The sequence below is a fragment of the Pelodiscus sinensis genome, chromosome 4 (assembly GCF_049634645.1).
Source record: "Pelodiscus sinensis isolate JC-2024 chromosome 4, ASM4963464v1, whole genome shotgun sequence".
Lineage (NCBI taxonomy): Eukaryota > Metazoa > Chordata > Testudines > Trionychidae > Pelodiscus > Pelodiscus sinensis.
Genome location: NC_134714.1, coordinates 71,879,857 through 71,895,989, shown reverse-complemented (window position 1 = coordinate 71,895,989; position 16,133 = coordinate 71,879,857). Strand labels below are relative to the sequence as shown.

Below are 16,133 nucleotides of genomic sequence, written 5' to 3'. Positions count from 1 at the left end.
ATATGTTTGTTGAGTGAGCTACTCTTGTTTGCTTTCTGTCCTTTTATTTATTTATTTTTAGCCTAGGACTAAATTGTCACAGTACTTATTGGACTACACAAGAGAGTAAGAGATAATGTGACCCCACTTGCTTCTCTTTCCTGTTCAGATTGAGGCTCTGGCTGCAGTGGAACAGAGCTGGAACTGGTTGGCCAGATGTCCTTCAGGTGAATTACAAATACCCTGTTCACAACTCCCCTGCTGGTGAATATCTGATTAAACAAGTAGTGGCTCTTCAGCCCGCAGCTGGTATGCCAGTGTGCCTTTGTCTCTGAGAAGATGGTCTGAGGGCATTATCCAGAACCACAGTAATGAAAGAAAATCTTTCAGAAAGAAAATCTAATGGCTCTAATCTATGTTCATTAAATCATGTGTTTTCAAATGATATCTCTCAAGGACAGGGAGGAGCAATGCTTCTTCCCAGCCCCAGTCACAAGTGCATGGGGGGAATAAGCTACTACAGAAAAAGAAGTGAACAAATTAATTTACTCCTCCTACAGAGCATGAAGGGGGCAGGTGATGGATTGTTAATCTCTGGTCTTTTCCTGGGGTAGTGCAGACACGCCCTGCCTTCTCAGTCTAACACTTAATGATGTGCCTTGCTAAGTTTTCAACACATGTAGCTAGTTCAGAGTTACCATTGTGCTTAAATTTGCTTGACATGTTTACTCTTTTAAAATCTATATTTCCATATACATTGCTAGCTTTTAATGTTGAAAGGTCTTTTGAATATCTTGTAAGAATGCCTAAATCGTCAGTTGGTCTCAATTATTCTGTTTGTGGTTACTTTTGAAGTTTGTCTATACATGTTACTTTATGTTACCTGTGTTTTGAACAACATGGTTCTTAAGTATCTTAAATATAATTTGAAAAGAATAACGTACACTCAAAAAGGAAACCACTCACCTCTTTGAACATTTAAAGACTGGAAGAATGCAATACAATGTAAAACTGGAAGAACCAGTGTCAACATCGGGGAAAGTTCAGGAAATGTTTCCGGTTCTTGTAATATATATTCTTTAATATTTAGATTACATTTTTGGTTAACTTATTCAAATATTGTAACCTAAACATGGTCCTAAAGTAAATTTAGATGGTCTGAATTCCTTCCAATGACAAAGACAGTCAGTTCAGTCCAACTTTACATCAAACAGGTCCCCGGTCAAAAAGAAAAAATTGAGGTACCATTCCTTGGCAAGAGGCATACCAGCAACACTAGCTTAAACAGAGAAAGGGATATGCAAAAACTGTTTTTAAAATGTATTTTTCAGTCATTTTTTTAGTGGGATTGTCTGGAGTGTATAAATTAGACAAGAGTTGGTCTATTTTTCTTTAGCAGGACTTTCTGTAACTCTGGAAAGGTTAGAGATTCAAGGTTGGTTACAAGTGTTACACAAGGTTCAGATGGAGAGGACTGATTGAATCAAATTGCTTTGCCCATCTTTGGTCACTTATGGTTTTGAAAAGAGAACCGAGAGTATGTTTGTTTATGTTTGTTTGCTTTTCTCCTGGAAATGTATTATTCCAGTGTTGAAACATTCAAGGCATGCAAGGATTGCCATACTCTCAGGTGCCATTCTCTCTAGAATCAGTTTTGTTTGCTATTTTCATTCATCCATCTCCAGAAGTGCTGTAGATCTTTGTAACCCCCCCCCCCCCACACACACACACTCAACAGCTGCCACTCCCTCTCTATGAAAACCCATACAAAGTGGGAGACGCCATCCAGGTCATGAAAGCTGGGACTTGTTTTTTCTTTGTCTCAGAGTGAAATCTTTAACATCTTATTTTCAAAGTGAAAACCATCAGAAACCATATATTGATGTCAAGTATCAGAGGGATAGCCGTGTTAGTCTGAATCTGCAAAAGCGGCGAGGAGTCCTGTGGCACCTTATAGACAAACAGAAGTGTTGGAGCATAAGCTTTCGTGGGCAAAGACCCACTTTGTCAGATACAAGATGAGGAGAGAGAAGTCACCGATAAGCATATGTTCTTGTCATGGTTTGGAGCTTCTGACTCCCAAGACTTCAGAAGCCTGCAAGAAGGATCTTCACTAAGGGATATGGGGCTGGAATTCTCTCATCTTCTACAGAAGGAGAAGATCACCTATAGCATCCTTCTGATTCAAACTTAAGATATTTTAGTTTCTGTTTAGTTTGTAGCTGCATAGTTTCTTTTTTCACTTGTGGATAATTTGTTTATTCTGTGGTAAGGTTATTTTTCCCCCTTGCTGGTTTGGGAATTGCTTGAACAATGCTGGTCTATTATGTCCAACTGTAGAGGCCAGTGGGTGCCATATACAATAGAAACACGTTCTTATTCTTAATTTGCCATGGACTCTGACTGACCAGTGACAGTCTCTTTAAACTGGGAGCACTTCTTGGGATACCAGATCTGTGAAGGTCCTTAGAGTGTACAGGACCATCCTTCTCATGAGAACTTAGTGATTCCAGTTCCTTAGTGGTGCATTGAAGTGAGTCAAAAAATAAATCAAAGTGAATTCCTCAGTCAGGCAGTCATCCATATGCTCCCACTGTGTTTTTTGCCTTCTATATCAAGAACTCCACCTGCTTTCTGAATAACTTCTCTGTGGTGTAAGATGTGTCCTTGAGATTTCTTTGCACTTCGTGGTGGAATCAATCGCAAAGTGGATCTTTGGTCACTGACCCCTAAGGAAGGTGCCTTGCTGCCATCTCCCCCACCTTAAAGGATACCCATGCCAAATGCTAGGCCACCTTTAAGTCTTAGTGACCAGCTCTTTTAGTTGCAGGTATTTCTCTTGTAGAAGTCAATTCTGGGGAGGCCTACTTCTATAGCTTTACTTGCCTTGTAGTTAGGGTGCCAAAAGTTGCAGCACAGACTTGTAAATCTTTCTTTCAAAAGAATCCCAGAGTAATAGCTCAGAGTTTTGAGGCACAGTACTGGAAATACAGGAAAGCTCCCTCAAGCTTTGGACATCACCACTACCAAGCTATTACAAAGAGCGGGGGAGAGCAGCGACAGCTCAGAAAGGGAAAGCTTTTTCTAGACAGCCCTTGAGACAGAGCAGCTGTGTGAAAGTTAAACTACATTTTTCATGGTTAGGTCCAAAATATGGTGCAAGAGCACATAGCCTTAATGAATGAGGGTTCCTGGCCTAGGTACCTCCCAGATGTAGCAGATTCTTGGACTGCTTTCAACTCAAAGTAAGGTGTCTTGTTCTTTGTTCTGTAAGAACTAGGAAAAAGTGGGCTCCTCTCCTACAGAGGCACTGCCTTAGTGTTTGTCGTAAATAAATGGAGAATCAGCAGCTAAACAGGTATATCATGAGTGGTGTGTGACGTCAGGCCTCAACTTAGCCACTAATGGACATTTGCCTGTATAATAAAAGTCTTATACGCCCTGTTGTAATTGTTCATGTCAGCTCTGAATACAGTAGTGGTGGGATAATATTAGAGCCTTTGCAAGGTGTAGTTGAAGTGCACTGGCAGCATTTCACTGGAGAAGCTCTTGCAGCCTGTTTAGCCTCTAAGAAGTCTTGTCAGGTTAGCATTCCCCCTGGAGAATATCCCTACATTCACAGATGAGATGCTTATACTCTCCTGAATTGCTGCTCTATACCTTTTATAGTGTGAAAGAATTCGTGTTTTTTACTCTGTTCCTGCTCATACCCATGCAGTAACAATGATAGAAGTAAGAAAACTGACCCATACCCTTTTGAGGGCGGTAAGCTTGTTGTGGAGTGCGGTATATTGGCATGTGATAAGAGACAAGCACAGAGCCTGGAAACTTGGCTTCTCAGAAAACACACCTCTGTAATCCCGTCCACCAGGGGCCTCTGAAGCCTGCTGTAAAGTCTGTTTTTGATGCCCATAGCCAGGGGCAAAACCAAAGCACCCAAGCAGAAACTTTTACAAGAGGCCATAAACACAGAGAGCTACTTTTTGAAACCACACAAAGATGGGAGCCAGATTGGAGCTTCTGCTCTTGTGCAGAGATATGGGATTTTTAAAGAAAGCATGAACTCTGTTGAAAGTGTCCCTTTGTTGAGGCAGTGGGCTAGATTCTAGGGTTTACCTCAAATGCTGCGTGCAGGTCATGTATGTGACAAAGCCTTACAGATCATTTCCCCCTAATCATTGGGTTGCTCTGTGCAGTTCAGGGGCTGTTCTGACTTGTTTCAGAGAGATAAGGTAGGTGGTAATATATTTGATTGGACCACATTCTATTGGTGAGAGAGACACAGAGTTTTTCAGGTTGGGAGGTGGGTGGGTAGGGTAAACAGCGTGTCTAAGGCAGGCCTGCCAACAGGGGGACAAATGCCCTGGGGCCCACTGATTCAAAAGGGGCAGGGGTTTCTGGCTGCTACTTTAGTGATAGCAGTGGCAGTGGCTAGAATTGACTTTTGAAGGTGTTGTGCATGTTTCCATTGAGGATGAGGGCTGAAGGTTCCTAACTTATTCCAGACAGTAACTGATAAAGAGATCTGAAAATGACACCAAGGCTGAGTCTACCATTTGAGCAGGTCAGCCATGCCCACTTTCCACAACATCCCCTTTCACTGCTATGCCAGCAACAGAGAGGGAGATTCCATTGGAGCCTCAGCATTGACTCTATGCCACCCAGTCATCACCCTTGTGCTGTGGTCATCTTCCCAGGGCCAGCTGTATCCATTTGCAGATCAGATTAGTCTAGGTATAGGACCAGTGGTTCTCAAAATGACTGCTGTGCATCAGGGGATCTGACCTAATCTTTTCTGAAGACTGTGTTTAGTCTAAATGATTATTTAATATGGAATGCTATTTGTAGCTAGCCAGGTGAAGGGTTCTGAGTTTTCTTTCCCACACCAGGTATTCTCTTTTTCATCAACAAACATTGTTTTATAGGTTGCACAATTATCTTAATTCTTTTCTTTTCCTATCATACCTGCTTATTTAAATGACCACTGGTACGATGAAAATAAAACATTAGAACAATATATCTACCTGTTACTGATGATATCTGAGGTTATTAAAACTGAAAGATTTTGAAACATCTTGTGGATTTTTTTGCCTTTTGTGGTGTTTGTTTTTCCATTTCACTCTGACTGGAGAGTGAAACTCGTTTGTTTAATGATTGGTTGCAAGGAGCAAATACAATGAAAAGCACTGTATAAATGCCAAATATTATGATGTGTTTCACTTCCCCAGGCTCAGACACTGACTCAGGGCTGTTTGCAGTGTTTGGTTTTCTAATACTGCATGTAAACTTGATATTCATGAATACACACACCAGGTTCATGTGCATGCACACACACTTTCAGTAGCATTCTGAAATTATAGCACTGGGCATAAAGCCATACATTTCCTGAAGGACCTTGTGTAATTTTGAACCTATTTGGAAAATTTGCACAATACTGCATTGGGGGCAGTGGAGAGTTGTGCTGTCCCCAGAGAATAACAGAGCCTTTCTAGAGCTCTGTGGTGCACTGTAGGGACCACAAACTCCTACTGCGGTTTAAGGAATGCTGAGTATTCACCCCTGCTGGAGTGTGGAGGATAAAGAACTATGGCTCTGCCTACCCTCCAGTGCTACTTGCCCCTTTTGGAGTGCTGTGCATCTCTTGGAGAGCATCTTGATAGCAGCCCTGAAGTCCCTGTAGTGTAGGGGCTTAAATTCTGTCCAGCTCTTTGGGTATGGCTACACAGTAGCGCTAAAGTTGAAATAAGCTACGCAACTTGAGCTACACTAATCACATAGCTTAAGTCAAAATAGCTTATTTCAAATTTGTGCACGTCTATACAGCACTTATTTTGAAATAAAGCACTCTTCCCCTGACTGCCTTTAATCCTTGAAAATGAGGGTTATAGGAGTCGGAGTAAGTCCTCTGGCACAACATTATTTCGACATTATGTCAAAATAATCGCTTCTGTAGATGCACACTTTGTTATTTCACAATAACGGACGTTATTCTGAAATAATGCTGCTTTGTAGACGTTAATTGTGTGTTGATAATTGTGTGTGTATATACACATTTATCTCATCAAGTTGCCAAAAAGTTTTATAAGATTTCTGTTGTAAAAGAATGGCTCTGTTAATAAATAAAATTAAAATTTAGTTTGATTAATTTGATGTTATTTCTAACACAGCTAAGTATTATTTTAACATTATTTTTATAGATGTCTTTTTAAAAAATTCTCTCTCCAAAGTTACTTATGCCCCGAGCACCAGATTATCTGAGTGCCTCCTAAATACTAAAAGTTAGAAATAGGAACGTTTCTCTCCCTTTCCAGACTGTAGAAGATATAGCTTGAATAGTTCGTAGCTTGTTTGCTTGTCTCAGTTTATGGAAATCTAAGCTGAAGAACTGAGTTTTGCCTTTGGCTCTGCAAGCAGTTAGTTTGTGCCATTCATTGTCTATTCCTAGAGTGAGAACCAGAGTTTGTGAACTGTCTGCCTCCTGCTGAACTCTAGAGCCTCCCCAATTATTCAACAGTTTAATGGTTCTAATGGAATGCAGCAGCTGTTGGGCTAGGGCACGGAGGGAGAAGCTATTACTTGGGTAGTGATATTTGGTCCATAGAGGCCTTTAGATACCAGGGCAGAGACCTTGAACTGAACTCTCTCTTCTGTGGGGAGCCAGTACAAGCAGCAGAGCATGAAGATGAACATTTATCAAGATTGATCTGTATGGGGATGTAGTGAGCAACAGTCTAAGGTGTAAATCTATTGCACACTACCCTGCTACCCACTCAGTGGACATTTGGACCCTACTACTGCCCATTTAAAGTTCTGTAGTGTGCTTTGACATTACCGGAAGGTGTGAGGAATAAGCAATCAAAGAAATGAGGAATGAGAAAACTAGAGAAGAGCAAACAAGGAGCGTGCGTGTGCAAAGTGATCCAGCAAGAGGCAAGGGCCCTATTATTACTACTACTTCACTCACTCTTCCTAGATCCCAAGCCCTTTGACTCTGATGGACTGTAGATCAGTTTCCCTTTGGTCATTCACATGTAACACAGCAACACAGCTCATTTGCTTATGCCAGGGATGGGAAACCTAAGGCCCACGGCTTGCCGGGATTCGGCCCGCGGGGCTCAGCATGGAGGAGACCACATTGGTTCTCCAGGTCACTTGCTGATCCACTGTGGGGCTGGAGCACAGAAAATCTACTCGCCTGGTCAGTGAAGGTTTAGGTTTCGTTTATTAGTTTGTTTATTTTGCTTCTCACTTATGTGTGGCTCTCAACTGATTTTTCTGTGGGTTAGTGGCCCCCTGACCCAAAAAAGTTTCTCCAAAAGTTTCCTCTGGCTTACACATTCCTCTTTGCTCTTTGCTCACCTCACACTCCTTGCTAGTGAAATGGGAGATACATTTTCTTATCAATATCATGTTTAAATAGAAATTTAAAATGGCAGTGACTGGAGCTCCTTCAGTGGTTACGTTTGAGCAGTTAGCAAGTCTGGCTGGGTAAAAGTGCTATAAGTTAGTGGAGGAAAAATCTTGGGAAGAGCAGGGAAGTATGCTTTGCTTTCTCAGAAGCTGTGATTCTGATCCTACTGCTGACTAGGCTGCAATTGAAGATTCTGGAGCATGAGAGACAAATACCTGCTGTGATGGGGCTGGCCCAATAGGAATAGTGTTGGAAGACAGGACAGCAAGGACTTAGGCACTCCTACAGAATTGCCTCCCCTCCCCCTCTCTTTTCTTTTGCAGTTACATGCAGTGCTGTGGCTCAGGGGTCATTTGTTTCCCACAGCTTCACAGAACACTGTAGCAGAAAGGGGGACAATGATCTCTCACAAGGGGCAATGTGAGCCCTCCTTTCATCTAAAATAAACCCCTTCGCCAGTGCTGGGAGGCCTGTTGTGTGTGTGTTTTGTTCTGGTTTTTTAAATCCTTTTGCACATAGTTCCAGCGTGAAACACTCTGTGGCTTCAATTGATATAAAGCATCTAAGAGGTTTTTTTTAATGGCCAACTTTTGGCGTGTTGAAGCCTGAGGTGGGTTTTCTATTCAGCTTAAACACATCAGGAAACGTCCCTTCTCCTTTTCACACAGCTATTAGAATCCAGAGTCCATCTGCTTGACATTGTCAGGCTGCATTGAGAATGCAAGGAGGGGAGGGGCAACTATCTTTAGCTCCCCTCTGCCAAGCACAGACTTCTCAGTATACACTGTTTAGCAGAGTCTGTTAACTGAGCGTGTCAGCAGGATGATGATGAGGTGAATTCACTATCCCAACCATTGCCTGAAAACCCAGGGGGCAGTTATTTGACTCAATAGTCAAAGACTAAGTAAAAAGGATGGTGTCTCCCCAATCTGAGGATGTGGTGGAATTAAAATTCTGTACCTGCCCCCTAGAGCTTGAGAGCCAGATTGTTGGGGCCTTTCACTGTGCCAGAAAAAACCCTCCGAAGGGTGGCCATGTTAGTCTGTAATTTTAAAAACGAGGAGTCCTTGATCTTTTGTGGATTAAAACACACCTGATGAAGGGGGTTTTAGCCACGAAAGCTCATGATTCTATATATTTTTGTGAGTCTCTAAGGTGCCACAGGGCTATAGAAAAAATTGTTCTCAAAGAAGTTGGGATTCCACACTCAGTGCACATTAATTTTTTTGTGCTTGCTGACTTGGGCACGAATAGGGACTCTGAATCACTCTTAGGCTCACTTGAAAACAAAAGTGTAACTCTCACTCCCTCAAACATCTTTTTGCACCATCTCTTTGTTACTTCTCACATGCCTATCACTCCTCCTTCACACAGCCATCCTGTACCACATCATTCCACTGCCCATTGCTGCTGTGTCCTACCATCATCCACCCTGCCACCATCTGCCCAGATATCCTACTGCTCTGCCAGCCTCCACTCACCACCCTGCTACTCTCCCCAGATAGTTCTGGAGAATCTGGTTGTCACAGTCATGTAGAAACATCTTTCTGAAAATGAGAGAGATGTAAATTAACTGGAAGGGCAAAGCTTGTAACCTTAAGGGCACCAGATGTGACAGTAAACTTTCAAGATAGACCTGTGTGCTCATTAGTCACTAACTTGGCAGGGCAACAAGTTTTCAGGTAACATAGTTCACTAACAGAGAAGCTTTTTTTTTTTTTTTTTTTAAGTTCCGTGCTCCAGCGGCCATTGTGGAATTCTTTGCCCAGCCCTTTCTTATGGTGAATAACCATTGACTAATGACCCTCTATGAAGGCTTGCAAAAGCGACGAGGAGTCCTGTGGCACCTTATAGATTAACTGAAGTGTAGGAGCATAAGCTTTCGTGGGCAAAGACCCACTTCGTCCGATGCATGTGACGAAGTGGGTCTTTGCCCACGAAAGCTTATGCTCCTACACTTCAGTTAGTCTATAAGGTGCCACAGGACTCCTCGTTGCTTTTGCAGATTCAGACTAACACGGCTACCCCTCTGATATATGAAGGCTTGGTTATTACAAATTAAATCAATGCTCAGCATATAAGAAAAATGAAAACACCATGAAATATTAAGGTACAAATTGTTAGATCCATTTGGATCAGTGGCCCATCAAATCTGGTATTTGCCTTCATTACTGGCTTTCACCTCATGCTTCTGAAGGAAGCAAGCATGATCCTCCCCACCCTGCTTCCAAAATCTCTATAAAGCACCTGACCACTATACAGTGCTGTTCTTTGGTGTGGTGGGAACTCCTACCTGGCCTCTACAGCAATGAGTTAATACCCTGGAGGATGAAAATTGATTCCTTCTGATTTAGCAGACATATTACTGTTGGTTATGAAATTATTCACCCACCCCGTTAAAGCAAGAATTTAACTCGATGGCCCCCTGTTGCAGTCAATTCTAATGGCTGACAACACGCTGCACTTATATAAACCTCTTTTTTTCCAACTTAAATCTTCCATTCATTTCACCAAGTGACCTATTATGTCTATGGAATTATTCTCTTCATAATCTTAAATACCTCATCTAAATTGTCTAACTCATTCCCTTTGCATCTGGGTAATCCTACTGCTTGCATATGTCAATCCCACAGTAACTTTATGTGGACCTCTTCAGACTCAGTGAATGCATATCCTAGTAAATTGCTCATTTGTCTGGATACAGAGGACTGTTTTCTGTGGCTGTCATCATGTTAAACTGATGCCTGTAATATACAGTCAATGTTCAAGCTTGAACTCTTTTTCTAAATCTGTTTCATCAACAGTGAGAACTTATCTATCAAGCATCACTTTTCTGGTTGACTGTTCTTCTTAGGTAGTCAGGATCACTCAGCTTCCTGCTTCATTGCAGCATCTGAGAGGCAGGATGTACTGGCCTTGAAAGGCACGGTCTGTTCTGCTTGTGGTCCTGCATTCCATACTTATAGACTACATACTAACAGGCCATTAAAGAGCTTGGTGAAATGGGTAAGCAAGAGTTAGTACATACAGCTTTGGTAACCGTTGCACCCCGCTGCTTGTCTGTGTTTGTAAAATTTACTACATTTTCTACCTGTCAGACAAATGTAACATAAATATACAACGTTAGCAATGATGTGCATTGCATTGACCATGGCTGTGTCTCATTGAGAGTCTCACTGGTAATGTGAAGCCACGTTAGCTATGGAGCTACTATAATTATTTTCTGCACAAGATCTAACTTGGTGAGGAAACTGAGCTGTCACTCTGATAATACCAAGCCTTGCACCTCTGTAGGTTGGGTTCATTTGCAGCAGTTATGCCCCGAACTGCATTAAAGTTAGTGAAAAGTGCCATCTGCTCCTGGAATGATCCAGGTGTAATTGTGTGTCTCTCCTGGAGCTTTTGGGATGCACAAGACAGGTCAAGGTGGTATAAAATTTTCCTTCTGGGAATGTTTAGCTCATTTAGCTTGCCTGTACATTACACTTGCCTCTGCCTGACAGGTGCACCAGGATTCCACAGCATTTTGGTCCACTGAGGATAAGGAATGCTGGAAGGAAGACAAGTTTATACTTCAGTGAAAGAGGAGAGAAAAAGAGACAGTTCTCAGGAAAGACCACCTTCCTGCCAGCTAGTAAAAAGTTAAGTAGTAATCAACCCTGAGGCAGAAGCAAGGTGCCCATAGTGAGTGGACAGCAGGAAATGGGGCCGTGGTGGGGCAGATGAGTTTGCTGAGGGTCACAGGTAGTCAGCAAGAGTTAATGGGGCTTCATAGATTTTTTTTTTGTTAATTTTTTTAGGGCTGTCAGCTACAGAAATTGATCGTGATTAATCGTATAATTAATTGCACTGATAAACAATAATAGAAAACCATTTATTCAAATATTTTTGGATGTTTTCTACATTTTCAAATATTTTTATTTCAATCACAACACAGAACGCAGTGTTCACATTATATTTATTTTTATTACAAAAATTTACATATTTATTGTAAAAAACAAAAGAAATTTATTTTTCAGTTCATTTCATACAAGTACTGTAGTGCAATCTCTTTATCATGAAAATTGAACTTACAAATGTAGAATTATGTACACAAATAAGTTCATTAAAAAAAGATGTAAAACTTTAGAACCTGCAAGTTCACTCAATCCTAATTCTTGTACAGCCATTCACTCAGACAAACAAGTTTGTTTACATGTATAGGAGATAATGCTGCCCACTTCTTGTTTACAATTTCATCTGAAAGTGAGAAATGGCATTTGTACGGTACTGATGTAGCCAGCGTTGCAAGATATTTACGTGCCAGATATGCTAAAGATTTGTATGTCCCTTCATTCTTCAACCACCATTCCAGAGGACAAGTGTCCATATTGATGATGGGTTCTAGATGCATATTCCTTTTCATCATCTGAGTCAGATTCCAGCATCAGAAGGATGATTTTCTTTTTTTAGTGCATGGATGGAGAACCTACAGCCCATGGTCTGGATACAGCTAGCATCAGGCCCATGGGGCTTCCTGCTGCTGGGTTGGGGGGCTCTTTCAGGCCAGATCAAGCAAGCTGCTGTCTGCATCTGGCCCATGGGCTCTGCCTGGCATGGGGAGGAAGCAGCTCTGCATCTGGACCGGCAGCAAAGGGAAGCCCTGTCCCCTGCACTGGTTGCAAGCTCTACCCCCATTGCTCCCATTGGCTGGGGGGCAGATGGGAGCCAGTACATGTGGGGAGCCTCAGAGGTTGCTTTGCAGGATGCTGGCACAGCCTCTGTGCGTGGGGAGTTCAGGGTCCCCATGGGTAGGGCTGCTGCCATGGAACAGCCTCTGTCTGCTATAAGCCCAGGCTTGCTGCGGGCAGAGGCTGCTCCATTAGATGCCAGTGCAGCTCCTGTCCATGGGGAGCTCAGACTGGCTCACCTTGCAGACTGGCTCCACCCTGCCACCCCACACTGTTGCCTCTGATAGAGAGGCAGCAGTGCGGGATGGCATGGGGCTGGAGCACACTGGCTGCTGGCCCTGTTCCCAGAGACTATCAAATTGTGTAACCGCTAAAATCTGATGCGGTTACACAATTATTCAGTTAATCACTATCTAACATTCCTTCTGGGCACAGCTCCCTATACTCTGGGCCTTGTGACCTGGCATCCAGGATAATGTTACCACTCATGCTTGCATTATCTCTGTGGGTTCAACTGAACCAGGGATCTGTTTTTCCTGTCTCTGCCTACTATTAGAATCCCCCCAGTGTTACTAAATGCTGTCATCGTAGGCCTTTAATTGTCTCTGCAGTTTGATTGCTTGTGCTCTTCAAGCACAGGCCTGTGCACTGGCAAGGAGAAAAAGAACAATACTGAAACAAAACAAATCCCGTAAGTCCATCCATCACTTGGTTTGTAGAGCTCAATATAAACAAGGTATAAGATTGCTACAGTTACACCATCAGCCTATTTCAGATGCAAAGCCCCCAAGAATCTTCCATCAAGCAAACCTCGAGCATCTCCCCTGAGGTCAAGCGCATGTTAATAAATCCCACCCATGCCTCCGAAACACAGTGGCACACTTGACTAAATTCAATGTGGTGACCAAAAATGTGGAATAGCAAAAAAAAATCTGGCAATGGTGGGTTGTGGAGCTGGTAAATAACGAGCTTGTTGTCTCACACCCCCGTTAAAAACTCTCAAGAGGTTCTTATGTTGCTTGCATTTAGCAAGAGTGTAAATGAAACCCCTGTTGGCCTTGGCAGATATTGGCCTCTTCCATGACCTTGTTTGAATGAAACAAAAAGTCATTGGTGGAACAAAATTTCATAGCCATGAACTTGTTTGAAAGAAAAGGGCAGTTCTCTCAATTGAGTAATTGGATCACCATCCCAAGTGCCCTTGGGCTTATATCAAATATAGAAGAAGGGGATTAATAACTTCAGTGTATAAACAGACTTCAGGCTGGTTCCAACTGTAGCATTTCACTCACAGGGGTTCTGGGACATAAAAACAGGTCTCTTCTGAGTGCTTGAAGTGTTCTTTATGAAATGCAGGAAGGCTGTAAACTAGAATACTTGTCATTCTGCTGCGTCAAATTTGAATTCTGTAGTTATGTGAGCTCTTCCTTGGTGTGAGGGGAGGGATTTTGTAAGCTGTCATTAGTAACTGGAATGCACTAAAATGAGAAATTGTACTTTCCTTTTGAATCCTGATTATTGCTTTGTTGTGTGGCAAATTGACAAGGCTTGTGGAAGGCTCTTCTCAGTGGAAAACTAAGCTTTCCAGTGTGCACATAATGGGGAAGTGAATTCAAGTCAAAGGCTCTGCACTAGGAGCACCTACCCCTGTGCAAAGCAATCTGGGGACCTCAGTTAAGTCTCCCAACTAATGTCAGCTCAGTTTAAAAAGCACAAGAGAAAAAATTATCTCTTTGATTCAAAGCCCAAACTATAAAGCCATAAAGGTCTTTATAATGAATTGCAACTGGGAGTGAATTGGACACTAGTACAATCTGAATGAATTGACACCCAAACTTCCCTATGAGCTACATAGTCTTCTGACTTCCTCCAGAGACCTCTTGGCACTGTGAACTTGTTCAGGGTATGGGTCCAAACCTGCATTCTGTTGTGTTACCCACACAAAATACTCACACACTGTAGGGGCACCCACCCTCACCCATTTCTAGGGCTCAGGCATAATCTTTCCAATATAGGCACACCCCCTCCCCTTTTCTGCAGGCTAAGGCATAACCTTACATTTTGTGGGTTTGTGGGGTCTTTTACCAGTGAAGAGCCTTACACAGTAAGGGTATGTCTACAATAGCCCGCTAGTTCGAACTAGGGAGGCTAATTAGGCATTCAAAGTTGCAAATGAAGCCCGGGATTTAAATATCCCGGTCTTCATTTGCATCTACCTGGGCGCCGCCATTTTTAAATGTCCCTTAGTCCGAACTCCGTGCCCGCGGTTCCATGAGGAGTAACGGTAGTTTGAATTAGAGATCCTAAGTCAAACTACCTACTCCGTGCTGCGTGTAGCCGCGGGCACGGAGTTCGGACTAAGGGACATATTTAAATCCTGGGCTTCATTTGCAACTTCGAATGCCTACATTAGCCTCCCTAGTTCGAACTAGGGGGCTAGTCTAGACATACCCTAATAGCCTACTTAATCTCTATTTATTAACAATCATCAAAAACAGATGCACACACCAGGCAGACAGTGCTCACCACTCCCAATGAGACAGATGAACTCGTCTTGATGGCCAGTCAGGATCAGGTCTGTCTGGGGGACTCCAGTTTCAGCACGGTGTCATTGGTACAGGGTTGAGGTCTGGCTGCTCTGATCTTAGAGCTGTGTCCTGGCATGAGTCCAAGCTCACTCATTTTCCAGTGAGGATGTCACTGAAGACCAGATCACCAGACTTGTGTCTGGAGAATCCTACAAGTACTATAAAGACACCTCCAAAAACCCACCAGCCTATTTGAGGTCAAACCCTTCATTTGCATGAATCCATTCATAGCAGTTTTACTTCAAATGTGGTGCAAGTACTAATCATGATACGCTGATTTACATACATGTCTGATTTCTGCCAGCATAAACCAGGAAACCAAAAGGTACCTCTCGGCTATTGTGAGGGACAGAGTGGTCTGAAATGCAGGTATTGGCCATGATCAGGCCTTGGCTTGGACTACTGGAGTATGTGCTGATTGGGTGCATTTCTACTGCAGTTGATGGAAAGCTACTATCCATTTGTGGAAACCCAAGAGAGAAAAACCATGGAGGCATCTCCATTCTTCTGTTGGGGCACTACCATCTTTGCCAGTGGAGGGAGGTGCAGTTTGCCCGTCTTTATTGGTCAAGGTGTATCTTGCACAATGAGTTTGCCCTGCGGAACATGTGGCTAAATGATTGCAAACCCAGTGCTTAGACAGAAGGCGAAAGTAGAAAATTAAAGATGAAGCCACCATACTTTTCCCATCTTTAGTATCTAACTATCAAGCTATACGGGCTAGTACTAACAAGACAAGAACAAAGGGCAGGAATTATCATCCACCCAACAGACTAAGAGGGTCTAGCAGTCAGTCTGATAAATATGCAGGACTGATGGCTTTCATCTTTTCTAGAGTTGGCCCTAAACTTAAAACCCATGTACGAGCACCTCTGACCAGTGAGCCAAGTCAGAGCCGCACAGCACATGAACTGGGCAGCTTTCCTTTGTCTGTTTGGAAGTGAGGTCTTTTTACTCCCTTTTTCTCTTGTTCTTATTAAAACTGTGGTGCATACAGAAGTGCCAGGCAGTTCAGAAATACTGGCTTTCATTGGATTTTCCTGGTGGCTGCAACTTACCAGTGAGATAACCTAGCTCATCTAGTAGCCTAAATCAAGAAGACTCCTTGAAATTTTAAAATCTTATTCACCACCTCTTTCCATGAAGCTAAGGGTTTTTCTTTTAAAAGTGCTTTACTAGTGTAGTTTATAAATATCTCCTTAGGGGGGAAAAACTTGTATCCATTTGACTAGCAGTCTTAAAGTTCAAAGTAACCATTCTTAAGCAATAGTTCATCTTAGGATCTCAATGCACTTTAAAGACATTAGCAAACTAAGCCCTAATAACATCCCTGTGCGATACTTCAAGGAAGTATCATTACCACGTTTTATAAAGGCACAAACTGAGACACACAATGGTTAATATCCTGTAAAGGGGCACATATAAATCAGAGGTAGAAATTACACTAGAACTCAGGAGTCCTCGGTTCTAGTTTTGCTTTAGCTA

The 16,133-nt window shown here is 42.6% G+C and overlaps 1 protein-coding gene across 6 annotated transcripts in view; it reads left to right on the top strand.

The window, feature by feature from the left end:
* RAD51B (RAD51 paralog B) overlaps positions 1-16,133 on the top strand; it is a 627,945-nt gene that overhangs the window by 334,525 nt on the left and 277,287 nt on the right. Inside the window, exon 10 of one of the 6 annotated variants that reach the window (XM_075927359.1) lies at positions 149-206. The exons of the other annotated variants lie outside the window; for them this stretch is intronic. Coding sequence (XP_075783474.1) covers positions 149-153 — 5 coding nt within the window. The 3' untranslated portion in view covers positions 154-206. The remainder of the gene's footprint in view (positions 1-148; positions 207-16,133) is intronic. 6 annotated transcript variants of the gene reach the window in all.